Below are 17,459 nucleotides of genomic sequence, written 5' to 3' on the forward strand. Positions count from 1 at the left end.
TATTGTTACAGTTGCTCTGTTATTGTTGTTAATCTCTTACTTTGCCTCATTTGTAAATTAGACTTTGTCATAGGTATGTACATACAGGGAAAAGCATATAGATAGGGTTCGGTAAAATGCACAGTTTCAGGCGTCCACTGGGGGTCTTGGAACTATTTCCCATGAGTAAGGAAGGACTACTGTCTAGTAAAGGATTTTAACTGATATCAGGAACTATATTCGTCATATTTTTTGTCTTGCATACTTTGGACCATAATATGGTTAAGAGTATTATTTTTCATTTGGGAAAATTTCCTCACTACCATTCTATGAAATCTTCTCATATAGAGAGGGTCTCAGTGTAAATACATCCCTTGTTTAGGTTATATTTTTATTGCTATTATAGCCCATTTTAGAAATGGTTTTTATTCTCAAATTATTACTAATTTTCTTTTTTTGGGAAATTATGTAATGTAGAAATAAGACAAATATTTGTAGCATGGGGATTATCTTTTGTATATCTCTGTTAGTCAAGAAAGAATCATCTCTTTTTTCAGGTAATCATATTTCATTTATTTTAAGTTTCACTGCTTAACATCTTCTGAAATCAGGGTATGTCTTCCAATTAATTGATGGTATGGTGGTTAATTGGCAAGGTTTTTCTTTCTTAGCTATACATGAAGTAATGGCAGGTCTTAATAATTAGTGACATCTTGAATTTGATGAAATTCAGATAACTCATGGTTTAGCCCAGAAACAGTGAGGTAGTGCTGAGGTTGATAGACTGAGTTGAGTAGCACTGAGGAAGAGACGCATAAAGAGACATAGAATACTGATTCTATGTCTGTCTGTGAAAAAGCTTTTTCATATTCTCATCTAAGTCTTGACAAAAGGATCAGGAGATTTTAAGGCCTTTAAACTTTAAACACAATAAAGAACACACAATATGTAGGCTTCATTAAAAGACCCAAGGGGAGGGGCACCTGGGTGGCTCAGTCGGTTAAGTGTCTGACTTCGGCTCAGGTTGTGATCCTGGAGTCCCAGGATAAAGCCCCGCATTGGGCTCCTTGCTCAGGGGGGAGTCTGCTTCTCTCTCTCCCTCTGCTCCTGCTCTCTTGCTCACTCATTCTCTGTCTCAAATAAGTAAAATCTTTAAAAAAATGAATGAATGAATAAATAAATAAAAGGCCTAAGGGGAATTCTAAACTGAAATGAACTTCCTTGTCTTTTCACATCTGGTGGAAAGTGGAAAGTACAGAGAGTTCCTTTACACGTTTCCCCAGCAGATTTCCTTTATTTTTATTTTATTTATTTATTCATTAAAGATTTTATTTATTTATTTGACAGAGAGAAAGAGAGAGAGTGCACACACACACAGGCAGGGGGAGTGGCAGAGGCAGAGGGAGAAGCAGGCTCCCCGCTGAGCAGGGAGCCTGATGTGGGGCTCCATCCCAGGACCTTGGGATCATGAGCTGAGCCGAAGGCAGATGCTTAACCAACTGAGCCACCCAGGCGCCCCAAGTTTCCCTTATTTAAAAAAAATTTTTTTTATTTTTATTTTTTTTTAAGATTTTATTTATTTGACAGAGAGACACAGCGAGAGAGGGAACACAAGCAGGGGGAGTGGGAGAGGGAGAAGCAGGCTTCCCGCCGAGCAGGGAGCCTGATGCGGGGCTCGATCCCAGGACCCTGGGATCATGACCTGAGCCGAAGGCAGATGCTTCACGACTGAGCCATCCAGGCACCCCCCCCAATTTTTTTTTTTTTAATTTTAGTATTTAAGTACGCTCCACTCCCAGGGTAGAGCTCAGTGCGGGGCTTAAACTCATGACGCCGAGATTAAGACCTGAGCTGAAATCAAGAGTCGGATGCTTAATCCACTGAGCCACCCAAGGTGCCCCAAGTTTCCCTTATTGTTAATACACTGCATTAGTGCGGTACATTTTATAATTTATGAGCCAGTATGGATATATTATTATTAATGACCGTCCATGGACTACATTGGGTTTGCTCTTTGTGTTGTACCTTCTGTTAGTTTTGACAGATGCATGAGGACATCTGTTTACATTATAGAATCATGCAGAGTAATTTCACTGCCCTTTAAATCCCCTGTGTACTACTTTCTTAGCCCTTCCTTCTCCCCCTCCAGCCCTGGCAATCCCTGGTTGTTGTTTTTTTTAATTGTCTCCATAGTTTTGCCTTTTCCAGAATGTCATATAGTTGGAATCGTACAGTACACAGGCTTTTCAGATTGGCTTGTTTCACTTGCAAGATTCTTTTAAGGTTCTTCCATGTCTTTTGTGGCTTGATAACATATTTCTTTTTATTGCTGAATAATATTGCATTGTATGGATGTGCTGCAGTTTGTATATCCATTTACCTATTGAAGGATGAACTTCTAGGTTTCAGCAATTATGAAGAACAAATTAGCCTTTTATAAAACACAGAAATGGTCTAAAGTACCTCAAATCACCCATTAAAAAAAGTTGAGCTAATTCAGTATCTTGAGACTTACTAATAACTTTTTTTTACCTTTGTATCAAAAATTTCTACTTGAGTAATAGGCTCAAAACAGGCTGAGTAAATATGTGTGGAATGGTTGAACATGAAAAAAGGAAGGAGGTATGGAAGAGAAGAAGGTGGGGGAAAAGATTGTATCATAAATCTGGATATTTTTTGGAAAATGAGATTGTTTAGAAATTCAGCTGGAGATTTGTATGGGGACCAACATGTTCAGGGCTCTGAATTCAGCCTCTGGTTTGAGAACACTGCAGAACAAAAGCATCAGGCTGGCCCAGAAATCAGGTCATTAGACCTATTTCAATTTATTTGCAGTAGAATGATTGGAGAAAGTAGGGTTTAGTTTTTGGAAAAGAGTAAAAAAAACCCAGAAGGCTAGTTTTATAAAATAAGGAAGTGGACAGTTGATGATCATAGTGTAGAGGTTAGATATTGACTACAGAAAAACAATTGCACAAAATCTATGGATAGTGGTGTTTATTTTGTGTTCTTAAGTTATAATTTCTTTTTTTATTTTTGAGTTCTTATTTCTATTTAATAAAAATGTTACTAATGTGAGGAAGTTGCTAGTTACTGGATTTGGGACTCATTGAATATTTTGCTTTATAGTTTTGTGAAATATGAGGAATATGGAGAATGATGAGGTATAAAGTCATTTGAATTTCTAAAATATTTTTGTTTTAGAAATGCCATGTAAGTAAATTTGAAATACTAGTATGCCCCCAAGGGTTAGTAACCAGCTTGAAGTGGTGGAACTTCTAAACTCTAATCCTAATTCAAATAAAGACTTAATCTGTTGTATTATGGTAATGCTTTTGTGGTTTACTTCATTTGTCAGAAAGTTCAGTAATACTGTATATTTCATAGGACTAACCAGTCACCTGTTTTGAGTGCTGCATGCTAAATATTTTAGGGAAAACAATGATGAATGAAACCACTGCCTCTGTTTATATAGAGCATACATAAAATGTGGAAAAATAACTAGGGAGGAGGAAAATGCATTAGATTATAAATGCTCTAAGAGTTTCAATGAAGGGTGGTAATTTTAGTTGGGGTGAGCCAAGACGTTTGTATGCATGTCTTGGTATTTGAGTTTAGCCTAAAAACTAGTTAAGGATTGAATTTGTGAGTATAGAAGAGAAACAGCTTTGTGGGAAGCAATTTATGTTCACTGACAAGAATTTGGGAAAGGACACGCAAGGCAGGAAAGGTGATTAGGGTCAGATTATGGAAAGCCATTAATGCCAGAGTATTAAGGCCGATTTCTATTAGTTAAGTAAAAATAGGGGATAGTTTTCTGGGACATGAATGAGGAGCTAGTGATATTAGAAAGGAAAGAGGAGTTTTTTTTTCTTCCTAATTCTTTGTTTATAAAATATTTTAGAATTTTATATCCTTAAGATATGTACATTTTAATATATATATGTATATCTGTCTTATTATAGCTTCCTGCTGTGTTGAAAGCCAAAGTATGTTTCCTGAAATGCCAGATACAAAAAAAGCCTTCTGTAAGTTGGCTGTCACTTTTGTGTCCTACATCAGCATAAAGATGTTCTACTGTAATTATAGGCAGTATTTACTCAAGTATCTTAGGAATTTATGGCCCTGTTGATACTCTGAGATTTTGTTGGTTTTTAAATGAATATTTAATATACTTAGTTTCCTTCCATTTTAAACGTGGTTGTTTTCTTTTTAAATAATATATTTACTTTCTTTGTTATAGAACTGTGGCTGCTGAAGTCAGGAAGCAGATCTCTGGACAATACAGTGGTTCTCCTCAACTGCTCAAAAACCTCAACATTGTTGGCAATATATCCCATCATACCACAGTAAGTAACATATTTAAAATCTGGGATGTTAACTGGCACATTACTGAGAAGGCTGTGAAAAAATAGTGGAAAGACGAACCAGTGGATTGGGCTCCATCACTAGTCTCATAATCTGATTTGCTGCTACCCCTCTCTTTCCTGAAATTTGAGTTGGGGAAGAGTGTTAGGAGGTGTCATACAGGTGCTGATTTCCTAGTCAACTCTGAAACTTTACATTCAGGATTTATCAACTCTGGAATTTTATGGTTAAGTCTCCCCAGATCCAAGGTGATTCATTATAGGAAAATTTAGGAATCTATTCTGGAAATAGGTACTGAAGGAAATATTAAATAATTACATAGATTTGTAGTAGTATCTGTCCCCTTTTATAGAAGGGAATATACAGTTACTGAATCATTGCCTTAGCCAGTTACTATGTCAGAGGTATAAGCGTATGTGTTCTTATTAAGGAAACTGGCATGAGGATAATCAGTTTTTAGAGAGAAAGCTCAAGCAGGGGTGGGGGCCTGGAGGGAGAGACAGAGGGAGAGAAAATCCCAAGCTGGCTCCGGCACTGGGCTCAGTCTCTTGACCCTGAGGTATGACCTGAGCCAAAATCAGGAGTCAGATGCTTAACCAACTGAGACACCCAGGTGCCCCAGGATAATCAATTTTGATAAAAAAACTGATACTTAGTAGTTATAGTAAGAATATGAATTAAAAATATACCTCCATTTGTCAAAAACTAAAAAAGTAATTAAGAGTGACGGGTAGAGTTATGTATTAACACTTTCCATTTAGGTATGAAAGGACACCAATTATTGAAAAAACATGGTATGCCAGAACATAACAGTTTGATTACCTTGTAATGAGATGTTTATAATGTTTGTATTAAAAATTTTAAAGATGGAGTTTACTTTTAACAACAGTAACATGCTGATGGGAGAAATTTTAGAATATATGGATTTCTTGGTGATTTCATTGTACATGGAGATGATCCTTTTAATACCCTCTCAGAGTCTTGAACTCCTTTTCTGTACTGATATTCTATGTCCTGTATTACACCTCAACTACTCACTTTCATAGTCATGCCCTAGATTTGGTCATTATAAATAATCGTAACCCCTCTAATCTCAGTTTTCTGTTTCTTGCTCTCTGACTGCTGCTTCTTACCTTTCTTACTCTCTTGTTCTGGTATCCTTTAAAATTTATTTTTATTTTTATTTTTAAGTAGGCTTCACACCCAGTGTGGGGCTTGAACTCATGACCCTGAGATTAAGAGTCAGTCGCATGCTGCACTGACTGAGCCAGCCGGGTGCCCCTCTTATACTGATGTCCTGACTCCAACTATCCTTCATCCCCAGAACGTAGAATCCGTGATCCTACTGACTTTTTCCTGTGCCTCACACTTTGATGTTTTCTTTTCTCTCCTTACCAAACTTAAATTATTTGATGATCGTTATAATGACTCTCTAGCATGTAACCTTGAATTCCTTAGCTTCTCCTGTCATTGGCACAACCTCAGTGCTGTTCAAAATCCAGCTCTCTGCTTCCTTCATACCTGCACTTGTGCAGCTGCGTGTGGCTGGAGAAAAACATAATCCTCTTGACTGGTCTCACTCAGTTTATGACCACTCACTCAGGAAGGCTTTCACATTTCCAGGCAAATAGTATGTTTTCCTAGTTCATTCATTTCCCCACTATTTTAGTTGGCTTATTTCATGCGTCCTACTGTTAACCCCTAATCGCTTTTTCCCATTTTTACTCCTCAGATAACTTGGCTTCATATTGTACTTGTGAAAATTGAAGCAGTCAGAAAAGAACTTGCACATACTCCTACCACCATCTGTACCCATGTAGTCTACTTGTACACCTGTGACTCTAGATGAACCACTTGTGAACAAGCGGAGGGATTAGTCAGTCCCTACTTCACTCCGTTGTTGAAATACGGTCCTTTAGTAATTCTTCCTTCTCTTTTATCACCTTTCCTCTCTATTTACCTGATCATTCCCATCAGTATACAAACATGCTGTTATTTCTCCCATTTAAAAAAATCCTTCTCTTTTGCCGTACTTTTCTGCCTGTGCCCAGCCCCCAGTATTTCTTTGCTCTTCTTTGCAACACAGTTCCTTCAAAGGATTGTCAGAGCTTGCTGACATCAATTTGTCTTCTTGTATTCTCTCTGATAAAGTACTTTTAAATTATGGGAATCTTTAAACATACACAGAAATAGAAAGACTAGTATAACCATTGATATTTTCTTACTTAATCACAATGCTGTTATCACACTTAACCAAAATTCATAGTAATTCCTTGGTATCATCTAATATCCAGTACATGTTAAATTTCCTTGATTATCTCATAAATATCTTTTTATAGTTGGTTTATTCAAATGGAGATCCACATAAAATCCACAGATAGAGTTTGGTTTTTAGATCACTTGTGTTAAAACAAAAACAAAAACAACAACTAAAGTAGTTTCTTCCTCCCCTAACTTCTAACTTTGTTTTTATGCCATTGAATTTGTTGAGAATATCAAATTAGTTGTCTTATAGAATTGCCTGCCTTGGGGAGCCTGGGTGGCTCAGTCGTTAAGCATCTGCCTTCAGCTCAGGTCATGATCCCAGGGTCTTGGGATCGAGTCCCACATCAGGCTCTCTGCTCAGTGGGGGGAGCCTGCTTCTCCCTCCGCCTGCAGCTCCCCCTGCTTGTGCCCTCTCTCTCTCACTCTCTCTCTCTCTCTGACAAATAAATAAATAAAAATCTTTAGAATTGCCTGCCTTTTGGATTTTATATTTGCTTCCCTATAGATTTGTTTCTCTAGCTCCTTCATTTCCTGTAACTGATTAGGATTCTGGTTCAACTTTTTTGAAATTTCTTCCTTGTAGACTCATTTCTCTATCATTCGTATTTCCTATAACTGATTAGATTCTGGTTTAACTTTTTTTACCAGCCTTATTGAGTTTTAATCACATACCAGACAATTCACCCATTTAATTTACAAATCAGTGGATTTAATGTATTCACAGATATATGCAACCATCCCCACAGTCAATTTAGAACATTTTGATCACCTCAAAAAGAAACTCTTCAGCTATCACCCAGCCAAAACAACCTCTATCAAATACCAGAATTTTTGATGGTGCACCAGAAAGGATTGAAAGAGATCTTAACACTAAACATGTCAGCCAAATTCCAACGGAAGGATCGTTAAAGAAAGTATTGGAACATTGCCTATGAAAGGTTCTGTAGTGCTTCACTGTTGCTTCTCATCACCCTTTAACCCTGCTAATGGCCCAGCCACACTCTTTTTTTTTTTTTTTTTAGTATTTATTTATTTGTCAGAGAGAGAGAGAGAGTGCGCACAAACAGAGGGAGAAGTAGGCTCTCCCCCAAGCAAGGAGCCTGATGCAGGACTTGATCCCAGGACCCTCAACCGACTGAGTCACCCAGGCGTCCCCCAGCCACACTCTTATAAAATCATGTTGTAATCTTTTCCCTTGGGTCAGTAAATATAGGATCTTTCCTTGGAGTCTTACAAAGTAATTTATAGTTATAATCAGCTCATCACCACATTCCAAGACTAACCCAAGCAGCTGTCTCTGATGGGCATCAGAGGGAGGGGAGATAGTTGTAGCAAAAATAAATTTGATTCTGTGATCCAAGTCTAGCTAACACCACATCTAGAAAGCGAGTGACCTGTGTGAGTTTGGGAAACAAGATCGTTTATCCTATATTTGGTGTTTTTAAGAAAGTGTCATAGCTTCCTTCCCTACCCTAAGACTACTCATGGTATGGTTGGTCATTCTTTGAGGAAAGATTAATTTTGAATTAGACATATGCAGAGACTCCCAGCTTTTGCCATTATTTTCATTGAATATTCATTTGTAACACTTTGAATCCTGAAAGGTATGCTGCCCTAGAAATAATACCTGGGCAGAGAAACATGACCTAAAAAGTTTTTTAAAAAAGTTTACTTCAATCAGTCAGTCAATCTATCTATCTATCTATCTATCTGTATTGTGGTAAAATATATATAACAAAATTTATCATTTTAACCATTTCTAAGTGTACAATTCAATGGCATTAAGTGTATTCTCAATACCACTATCCATTTCCAGAAATTTTTCATTATCTGAAACTGAAGCCCTTTAGCCATTAAACAATAACTCCCGGTTGTCCCCTCCTCCCAGTCCCCAGTAACCTCTATTCTATTTCTATTTCTATAAATTTGTCTGTTCTATGTACCTTATAATGTGCAGTCATACGATATTTGTCTTTTTGTCTCTGGCTTGTTTCACTCAGCATTTCTTCAAAGGTTCGCCCACATTAAGACTCAGTAATATACCCTTGTATGTGTATACCACATTTTGTTTATCCATTCATCTGTTGATGGACACCGGGTTGTTTTCATGTTTTGTCTGTTGGTATTGCTGCTATGAACATGAGTGTACAAGTGATCTGAGTCTTCATTTGCAATTTTTGGGTAGAATACCTAGAGGTGGAGTTAGTAGATCATTTGGTAATTCTGTTTTTTTGTATGATTTTTTGGGAACATTCAAAAGGCTTCCGATTTCTTTATATACTCTCCTACACTTATTTTCCATTTTTTTATAATAGCCATCATAATGGGTGTGAAGTAGTATCTATGTTTTTGATTTGCATTTCCTTCATCCCACAAATTTTATGTTATATTTTCATTTAGTTCAACGTATTTTTTAAATTTCACTTTTCAGACTTCTGTAATTCATGACTTACTTGGAAGTGTATTTAGTTTCTAAGTGTTTGGAGATTTTCCTTTATCTTTCTGTTGCTAATTTCTAATTTGATTGCATTATGGTCAGAGAACACACTCTGATTCCTTTAAAATTGTTGAGGTTGGTTTTATGGCTCAGGATATGGTTTGTCTTAGTATATGCTTTTGCTGCTTTTGAAAAGTATATTTATTCTGTTGCTATTGGGTGGAGTGTTCTATAAATGTCAGTTAAATCCTGTTGGTTGATGGTGCTGTTGAGTTTTACCATATCCTTGTTGGTTTTCTGTCCAATTGTCTATCAGTTGTTGAGAGAGATGTCTTGAAGTCTCCAGTTTTAATTGTAGATATGTCTTATTTTTCCTTTCAGTTCTATTAATTTTTGCTTCACATAATTTATAGTTGTTGTTTAGTACATACACCTTTAAGATTGCTGTGTCTTCTTGTTGGATCATAGCTGTTATCATTAGGTAATGTCCCTTTTTATCTAGTACTTGTCTTTGCTCTGAGGTCTACTTTATCTGATTTTAATATAGCCACTTCAGAATTCTTTTGATTAATGTATGCATGGTATATCTTTATCCATTCTTCTGTTTTCAACCTCCTTATATTGTCTTATTTGAAGTGAATTTTTTGTACACCATACAGGTAGGTCATACTTTTAAACTCATTCTGCTATTCTCTTATCTTTTAATTGGCGTATGTAGACCATTTACATTTAATGTTACTATTGTTTTCTTTTTTAATGTTTTATTTATTTATTCATGAGAGTCAGAGAGAGAGAGGCAGAGGCAGAGGCAGAGGAAGAAGCAGGCTCCCCGCCTAGCAGGGAGCCCGATGCGGGACTCGATCCCAGGACTCTGGGATCATGACCTGAGCCGAAGGCAGACGCTTAACCATCTGAGCCACCCAGGCACCCCAATGTTACTACTGTTTTGCTGGGGCTTTAGTCTGCCATTTTATTTTTTGTTTGTTCGCTCTGTTTTTTTTTATTTTTTTTTTATTTTTATTTTTTTAAAGATTTTATTTATTTATTTGAGAGAGAGAGAATGAGAGACAGAGAGCATGAGAGGGAGGAGGGTCAGAGGGAGAAGCAGACTCCCTGCTGAGCAGGGATCCCGATGCGGGACTCGATCCCGGGATTCCGGGATCATGACCTGAGCCGAAGGCAGTCGCTCAACCAACTGAGCCACCCAGGCGCCCTGCTCTGTTTTTTTTTTAAATTAATTAATTTATTTGAGAGAGAGTGAGAGCGAGAGAGATTATAGAGGGAGAAGCAGACTCACTGCTAAGCAGGGAGCCTGATGTGGGGCTTGATCCCAGTACCCTGAGATCATGACCTGAGCCAAAGGCAGACGCTTAACTAACTGAGCCACCCAGGTGCCCCTGTTTTTTGTTTTTCTGTTTTCTTTTTCCTATCTTGTGTGAATTATCTGAACATTTTTTAGAATTCCATTTTAATTTATCTACAGTCTTGTTGAGTGCATATCTTTGTACAGCCTTTTTAGTGGTTGCTTAGGGATTATATTTACATAATTTATCACAAAACTAGTGTTGACATTTTAACAGTTTGAGTGAAGTCTAGAAATTTTATGTACCCTTCCATCTCTTTACCCTTTATTGTATTATATATAGACCTCCCCAGATACTATCCCAGCAGTAAGAGGAAGAAATGCCTTGTTATTACTGAATGAGTAGATGTCCCTGTGTGGTCTCCACTGACACTGTGGAGGTGGGAGGCTCATACCTCCTAGTAGATATGAAAATCCCGGTTACCTACTCTGACTTCTTTTTTTTTTTTTTTTTAAGATTTTATTTATTTGACAGAGACAGCGAGAGAGGGAATACAAACAGGGGGAGTGGGAGAGGGAGAAGCAGGCTTCCCACCAAGTAGGGAGCCTGATGTGGGGCTCGATCCCAGGACCCTGGGATCATGACCTGAGCCGGAGGCAGACGCTTAATGACTGAGCCACCCAGGCGTCCTCCTACTCTGACTTTTTTGATTCCATGCTTGGTGGGGAGTGTTGGATGCCTTGTTACAGCTTTGTGAGGGTGAAGTTTAGCTTTCCACTTGGCTTTGCTTGTGTAGATATGGGTGGGTCCACAGTTTTTCTTATAGTGTTTGGCTGAAGTAGAATGGTTATTGTCTAAAACCTTTCTGTTTTGCTGGGATGCCTGGGTGGCTCAGTCAGTTAGGCGTCTGCCTTTGGCTTGGGTTGTGGACCCGAGGGACTGAGCCCCGCATTGGGCTCCCTGCTCAGTGAGGAGCCTGCTTCAATCAATCCAATCACTCAATCTCTTCTATTCTGCTATGCTGCCTAAATAAATAAATAAAAACTCTTCTATTTTGCTGTGCTGCCCCTCTCTTGGTCCTTTGGCTGGGGAGAACAGAATTTTGTTGGGGTTCCCCCCCCAGCCCACCCCATGGTGTGTCTGGTTTGTGAGCTTTCCTAGCTCCAAGCATGGAGTATATAAGGCAAAAAGAAATTTTAGCTAACTCCCTGTTGTACCATTTCTTGAGTCCCGAGGTCCCTGGTGATTTGCCTTTTTCTCTACCTTTTTGAGTCTTCTGATGTTTATTTTATATAGACTGTCCAGCATTTATAGTTGTAATTAGTGGGAAGAATAGGGAAAATATGTCTTCTTCCTGGAAATGGAAGTACGTCCTAGTGACTTTTAACGTTGAACACTTTTTTACGTGCTAACTGGCCATTCCTGTGTCTTCCTTTGTGAATGTCTTGTCAACTTTACCCCCCCATTTGAGAGGGTGGTTTGTCCTGTTATTATTGAGATGTAAGACTTATTTATATATTCTTGTTAAGTATGTTTTGTGAATATTTCCTTTTACTGTGGCCTTCTTAACTATCTTTTGATATGTCAGATTTTTCTCTTATAATTATTTCTGTGTCTAAGAAACCTTTGCCTGCTCCCAAATCATGAAGATGTTCTCCTATGTTTCCATCTAGCAGTTTTATGGTTTTAGTATTTGTATTTGTGTCCATGATTCATCTCAATTTAAATTTTGTGTATGTTGTAGTGTAAGGATTGAGATTCATTCCCCCCCAGTATAGATATCCTGTTTTTTCAGCAATTATGGTTGAAGAATATTCTGTTTCCCTATGGAATTGCTTCTTTCCCTGTATTAAGAACAGGGATACTATATGATGTATAAACTATACATCATGATAGTATATGATATACTTGAGAGAATAGGTAAGATAGAATGCTTATGAGAGAAAAACCAGGAATTATAGAGCTTGAAGACCCATTTTTAAATTTTGTACTGTCTTTAGTGGCTATTTCATTTTCAGGAGTTGTTTGAGTTCTTTGAGCACAAATGCCCTTATTTGTAGAACTGAAATATTAACTTTCTCTAACTTACAGGGTTTGGGAGAGGTTTTGAATGAGAAGAACACTCAAATGAGTGTTTGTGATGTGCTAGTCATTATTTTACTTAACTATCTATAAAATGTTGCTTTACCTGTTGGGGGTTGTTCAGTTCAAAGCATCATAGATTAAAGCACCTTCTATTTTGTAACACGTACCTGCAAGTCTCAGTGTTTTTACCCAGTTGACATCTTGAGAAATTGCATGTTCTTATTTTCATTGGTCCACAACTGTACATTTGTTATATAATTCTTCACAGTTTTGCTTAATATTTTTTCTCATGTTAGTAAGAAGTAAGGTATCTTATTAAAATGTATAATTTCAGCTTGGCTAAGGAATTCTGTGAATATTCTATTACTGCTAATAGATACTTTTAATAGACTTTGTGTATTACTTTCCTGTGGCTGCTGGAACAAATTATCACAAACTGTGTGGCTTAAAACAACAGGAATTTATTCTCTCACAGTGCTGGAGTCCAGAGTCTGATATCAGTGGGCAGAAGTCAAGGTTTTGGTGAGGTTACACTCCCTTCAGAGACTCCTTTCAGAATCAGTTCCTTGCCTTGTCCAGATCTGGTGGCTGCTTGAGGCCGTATCAGTTCTGTCTTTAAGGCCAGAATCTTTAAATTTCTCTTTGCTATGTCTTCATATGGCTTTATCCTCTGGTGCCCCAAATTCCCTATGTCTCCATATGAGGATATATATGATTGTACTTGCACTTAGGACCCACTCATATAATCCAGGATAATGTCCCCATTTTAAGATCCTTAATCATATCTTCAAATACTCTTTTATTTGTATTTATTTGTTTATTTTGCCATATAAGGTCCATGGGTTAGGATGTGGAGATCTTTGGAGGGCCATTTTCAGCCTACTACAGACTGGTTATATATTTTTACTAGAATAATCAACAGTAAGAACAAATAAAGTAAAAGCGCTCCTTATAAACTTAGCAGTGACAATTCCAAAGATATAAAAAAGAAAAAAAGAATCCTTCCAATGAGCATGTTGTCATCGTAAAGTATTCTAAAACTGTTAATTATCATTACTGATTTTATGTGAGGAGAATGGACAAAGTCTAAGCGAGAAGATTAAAGTATTGACCCAAAAGTATAAACAAGTATAAGAAGGCCAACACCGGGGCGCCTGGGTGGCTCAGACGGTTAAGCGTCTGCCTTTGGCTCAGGTCATGATTCCAGGGTCCTGGGATCAAGCCCCACATCGGGCTCCCTGCAGGGAGCCCGCTTCTCCCTCTCCCTCTGCCTGCTGTTTCCCCTGCTTGCACACACTCTCTCTCTCTGTCAAAAATAAATAAAATATTAAAAAAAAAAACAAAACAGAAGGCCACCACCTTGTTTCTTTAGTGCATCTGGCTGAATCGCTGCTGACATTTTAGAAATAACTAGGTTAAAAACATGTATTTTTAAAAACAATAAATTTCCTTTGCTTAAAGTTTTAAAATTTTTATATCCACCTCTCCCTTTCTACCTACCTCTCATACCCACCCCTCTTTATAAAGGTGCCCCTTACTGAAGCAGTGGACCCAGTGGATTTGGAAGAATACCTCATTACTCATCCTTTAGCTGTGGATTCTGGGCCTTTAAGAGATTTGATTGAGTTCCCTCCAGATGATATCGAAGTTGTTTATAGTCCTAGGGACTGCAGAACCCTGGTGTCAGCTGTACCTGAAGAAAGGTAAGGCGACATTTACATATTTTTGATTTAAGTTTAACTATGGAAAGGCTACCTTCCTTGATTCTGTTTAGATACTATTTCTTATGGTAGTATTGTTTCCTATTATATGAACAAGAACTGAAGCAACCAAATTCACAAACATCAGTGCTTTCCTTACTAAATTACAAATTTATTTTCTTTTTTAAACTAGTGAAATGGATCCACATGTTAGAGATTGTATAAGAAGTTATACAGAGGACTGGGCAGTCGTGATCAGAAAGTAAGTCATAGGTTTATTATAACATTAAGAAATGCTGAGTAGAATCTATAAATGGATTAAGGTAGATTAATAATAAGTATGAGACCTGAACATTCATTTAAAAAAATAGCTGAAGAAACAAAAGAAGGACCTTTTTTATGTAGATATTTTCTCCTTAGGAGTTCTGCAATTACTGTGGCCTACATCACTTAACTTTCTGTATAAAATAATAGGTTTATCAGTAGTATTTCTATATTATCATAGATGATTAATAACTAATAATATGTAATTATAATAATTTATGGTCTAACTCTTCTGGGAAATCATGGATAGGTATTGATGAATAATTTGCATTTCTCAAAAAGAATCCAGTTTATTGAAACTTAAATGATTAAGTTAAATTGAATAGCCAGCTTTCCAGATCAAGCTGTTTGAAAGGTCCCCACCCTTTATTAACTAACTAAATATTTATAGGTCCTTGACCAGTATATCGAATCAGGTAAATATTTTTAAAAAATAATGTTTTGTTCTACCACAAAATTTCTTTTCTTTCTTTTTTTTTTTAAGATTTTATTCATTTGAGACACAGATACAGAGAGAGAGAGAGCATGAGCAGGGGGAGGGGCAGAGGGAGAGGGAGAAGCAGGCTCCCCGCTGAGCCAGGAGCCCGATATGGGACTCGATCCCAGGACCCTGGGATCATGACCTGAGCCGAAGGCAGACACTTAACCATCTGAGCCACCCAGGCGCCCCACAAAATTTATTTTTCTAATGGATGGTGTTTGAGATATCAAATCAGGTTAAGAAAAAAAAGTTAAGTTTCCTTTGCTAATTTTAATTTGCATAATGAAGAGTCTTCATCCTGAAAATTCTTAGCCTTATTTTATTTTTCTAAAGGAAAAATAAATGTCCGAAGTAGGGGAGAATTCTGTTATGACATAGTTTTCAGAAACTGAAGTTATCTGTGCTAAATTGTACTTGCAATGGTCTTGTATCCTTGGCTTATTGTTTTGCCCCTATGGTTGCTGTCTTATTTCACTGGGTTTAATATTGTGCTAAGCATCACTTGGGGATACTGCTGACATGCTTTTTAGTTTTAGTGTGACCTAATAAAAGCACAGTCTGCTACCCTTTATAAAGAAGAGCTGTTTTTATGAACTTACCATTTTGATAAGTATTCCAATAGGTAGATTTTAGACACTACTGAAGAAAACTGTCCCTCTGTTGGGTAACTCAGAAGTCTTTATCTCTATACATGTATGTTGGAAACTTCTAATTAGAAATCTTAATATAAAGAGATTAGTTGTAAAACATTAATCTCAGAATCATGGAGTTTGCTACTTAACTCTCATTATGGGGTTGCTGACCTTGGTTTAGGCAAGAGGGTAAGGTAGTTAATATTTTTGGGTACTTACTGTGTATCGAGCATTTTATTGAGCACTTGACACTCATCTCAGTTCCATCTTAAAGTTCCAACAGATGACATAGCTCAGGCTCAGAGCAGTTAAATAATGTCTTTGAGGTCCCACAGCCAGAAAGTGGGATAGCCTGGATTAGAACCTAGGGACATCGGGTTCTAATGCTTAAATTTTTTCTGTTACATCAGATATTATTTTGTTTATTATGTGTAGTAGTAAATGACAAAAGGGGCACTTTTGTTGGGCTACAGGTTTTAAAGTATCCCTGGAAGATAGAAGATAGGGTGCGATTGGAACATAAGAGAAAACCACAGTACAGAATAATCTAAGGAGAAGATATATGTAAAAACCTCAGTAGGGTTGTAAGCTCAGAAGTAGTAAATTCAGGCAATGGAAGGGGGGCCTGGGGTACTGTTGGACATTTGGTTACTTTGACCCCTGTACCATGTTTGCACAGGAGTGCCTGCAGAGAGATCTGTGTCTTTTTTTAGAGCAGTGATTTTGGGGGCTTGAGCTGATAATATAGTGCTCAGGGTGGGCATGCCTTGGAAGAAGAAGGAGCCTCTCATACCGAGAAGAGTGGATACTGGCAGATTCTGCCTGACAGCATGATTGCCTCTTCTCCACAACCGCCAGATACGGGCCGAGCTGAACAGATACAGTGTTTTCAGGCGGATATGGGCTTACAGATTTAAAAATGAGCACATAATCCAGAATTGACAACTATTTGATGAAAACCAGCATGCTTCAAAGAGAATTATCAATCTATAAATAACAGAACAATTTAAAGTTGGAAGTAGTTAGAACACAGATCAAAACCCGTAAGTGTAATTAATATCCTCAAGGATATATGAAAGGATATGGTAGACATATGAAAATCAATTAGTTATCTTTGGAAATTAATATTTTATTCAGTGAAAAAATATTAAAAACTCAGCAGATGGGCTTAATGGTGGAGTGGACGTGACTGAGGAGTGGAATACTATGCCATAAGATGAAACCACACCATTCGTCTATAATTCAGCACAGAAGCATAAAGGGACAGAAAGTACTTCATTTATTTATTCATTCAACAAATACTTACTCAGAGTCTGGTATGTGCCAGGCGCTATGCTAAGCTGTGATGATATGGCAGTCAACAATTCCCTGCCCTCATGGAGCTTACTTTCTAGTTGGGGATGAGGGCAATGGACAATAAACAAACACAGATAAATATTAATAGGTATGGTGGAGGTAACTCTTATGGAAAAAAAAAAAGTAGGGTGAGAAGGATAGGGAGAGCCAAGAAGAGTGGCTAAATTTCCTACTTTGTAAACTAATCAGAAGAGACCTAACTGATAAGGTGAATTTGAGCAAAGACCCGAAGGAAGTAAGGGAGTGAGCCCTCTGGATATCTGGCGGAAGATATTATTAGGCAGAGGGAAGAATAGCACATGCAAACGCTGCATACTGGAAGCATGCTAGGAATATTCAAGGAATAGCAAAGAGGTCAGTGTGGCCGGAATAGAATAAATGAGGGACAGAGCCGAGATACGAGGTCCTAGCAATGGTGGTCTGTGTGTGGGGTTGGATAGAGAGCCTTATGGCAACCAGCTAGAGGTCAGAGTGATAATTTAGAAGAGTATTGATCATGAATCATGTCATTCTTCTCAGTTCTTGTGA

The 17,459-nt window shown here is 37.6% G+C and overlaps 1 protein-coding gene across 16 annotated transcripts in view; it reads left to right on the forward strand.

The window, feature by feature from the left end:
* DOCK7 (dedicator of cytokinesis 7) overlaps window positions 1-17,459 on the forward strand; it is a 214,594-nt gene that overhangs the window by 21,590 nt on the left and 175,545 nt on the right. For all 16 annotated transcript variants that reach the window (XR_013448152.1, XR_013448151.1, XM_078073038.1 and 13 more), the window contains exons 2-4: window positions 4,223-4,328; window positions 13,966-14,141; window positions 14,332-14,400. Coding sequence is in view for 14 of the 16 variants with exons in the window: in XM_078073038.1 (XP_077929164.1) it covers window positions 4,223-4,328; window positions 13,966-14,141; window positions 14,332-14,400 (351 nt within the window). In the remaining 2 variants the exon portion in view is untranslated. The remainder of the gene's footprint in view (window positions 1-4,222; window positions 4,329-13,965; window positions 14,142-14,331; window positions 14,401-17,459) is intronic.

Source organism: Halichoerus grypus, chromosome 5 (genome assembly GCF_964656455.1).
Source record: "Halichoerus grypus chromosome 5, mHalGry1.hap1.1, whole genome shotgun sequence".
NCBI lineage: Eukaryota > Metazoa > Chordata > Mammalia > Carnivora > Phocidae > Halichoerus > Halichoerus grypus.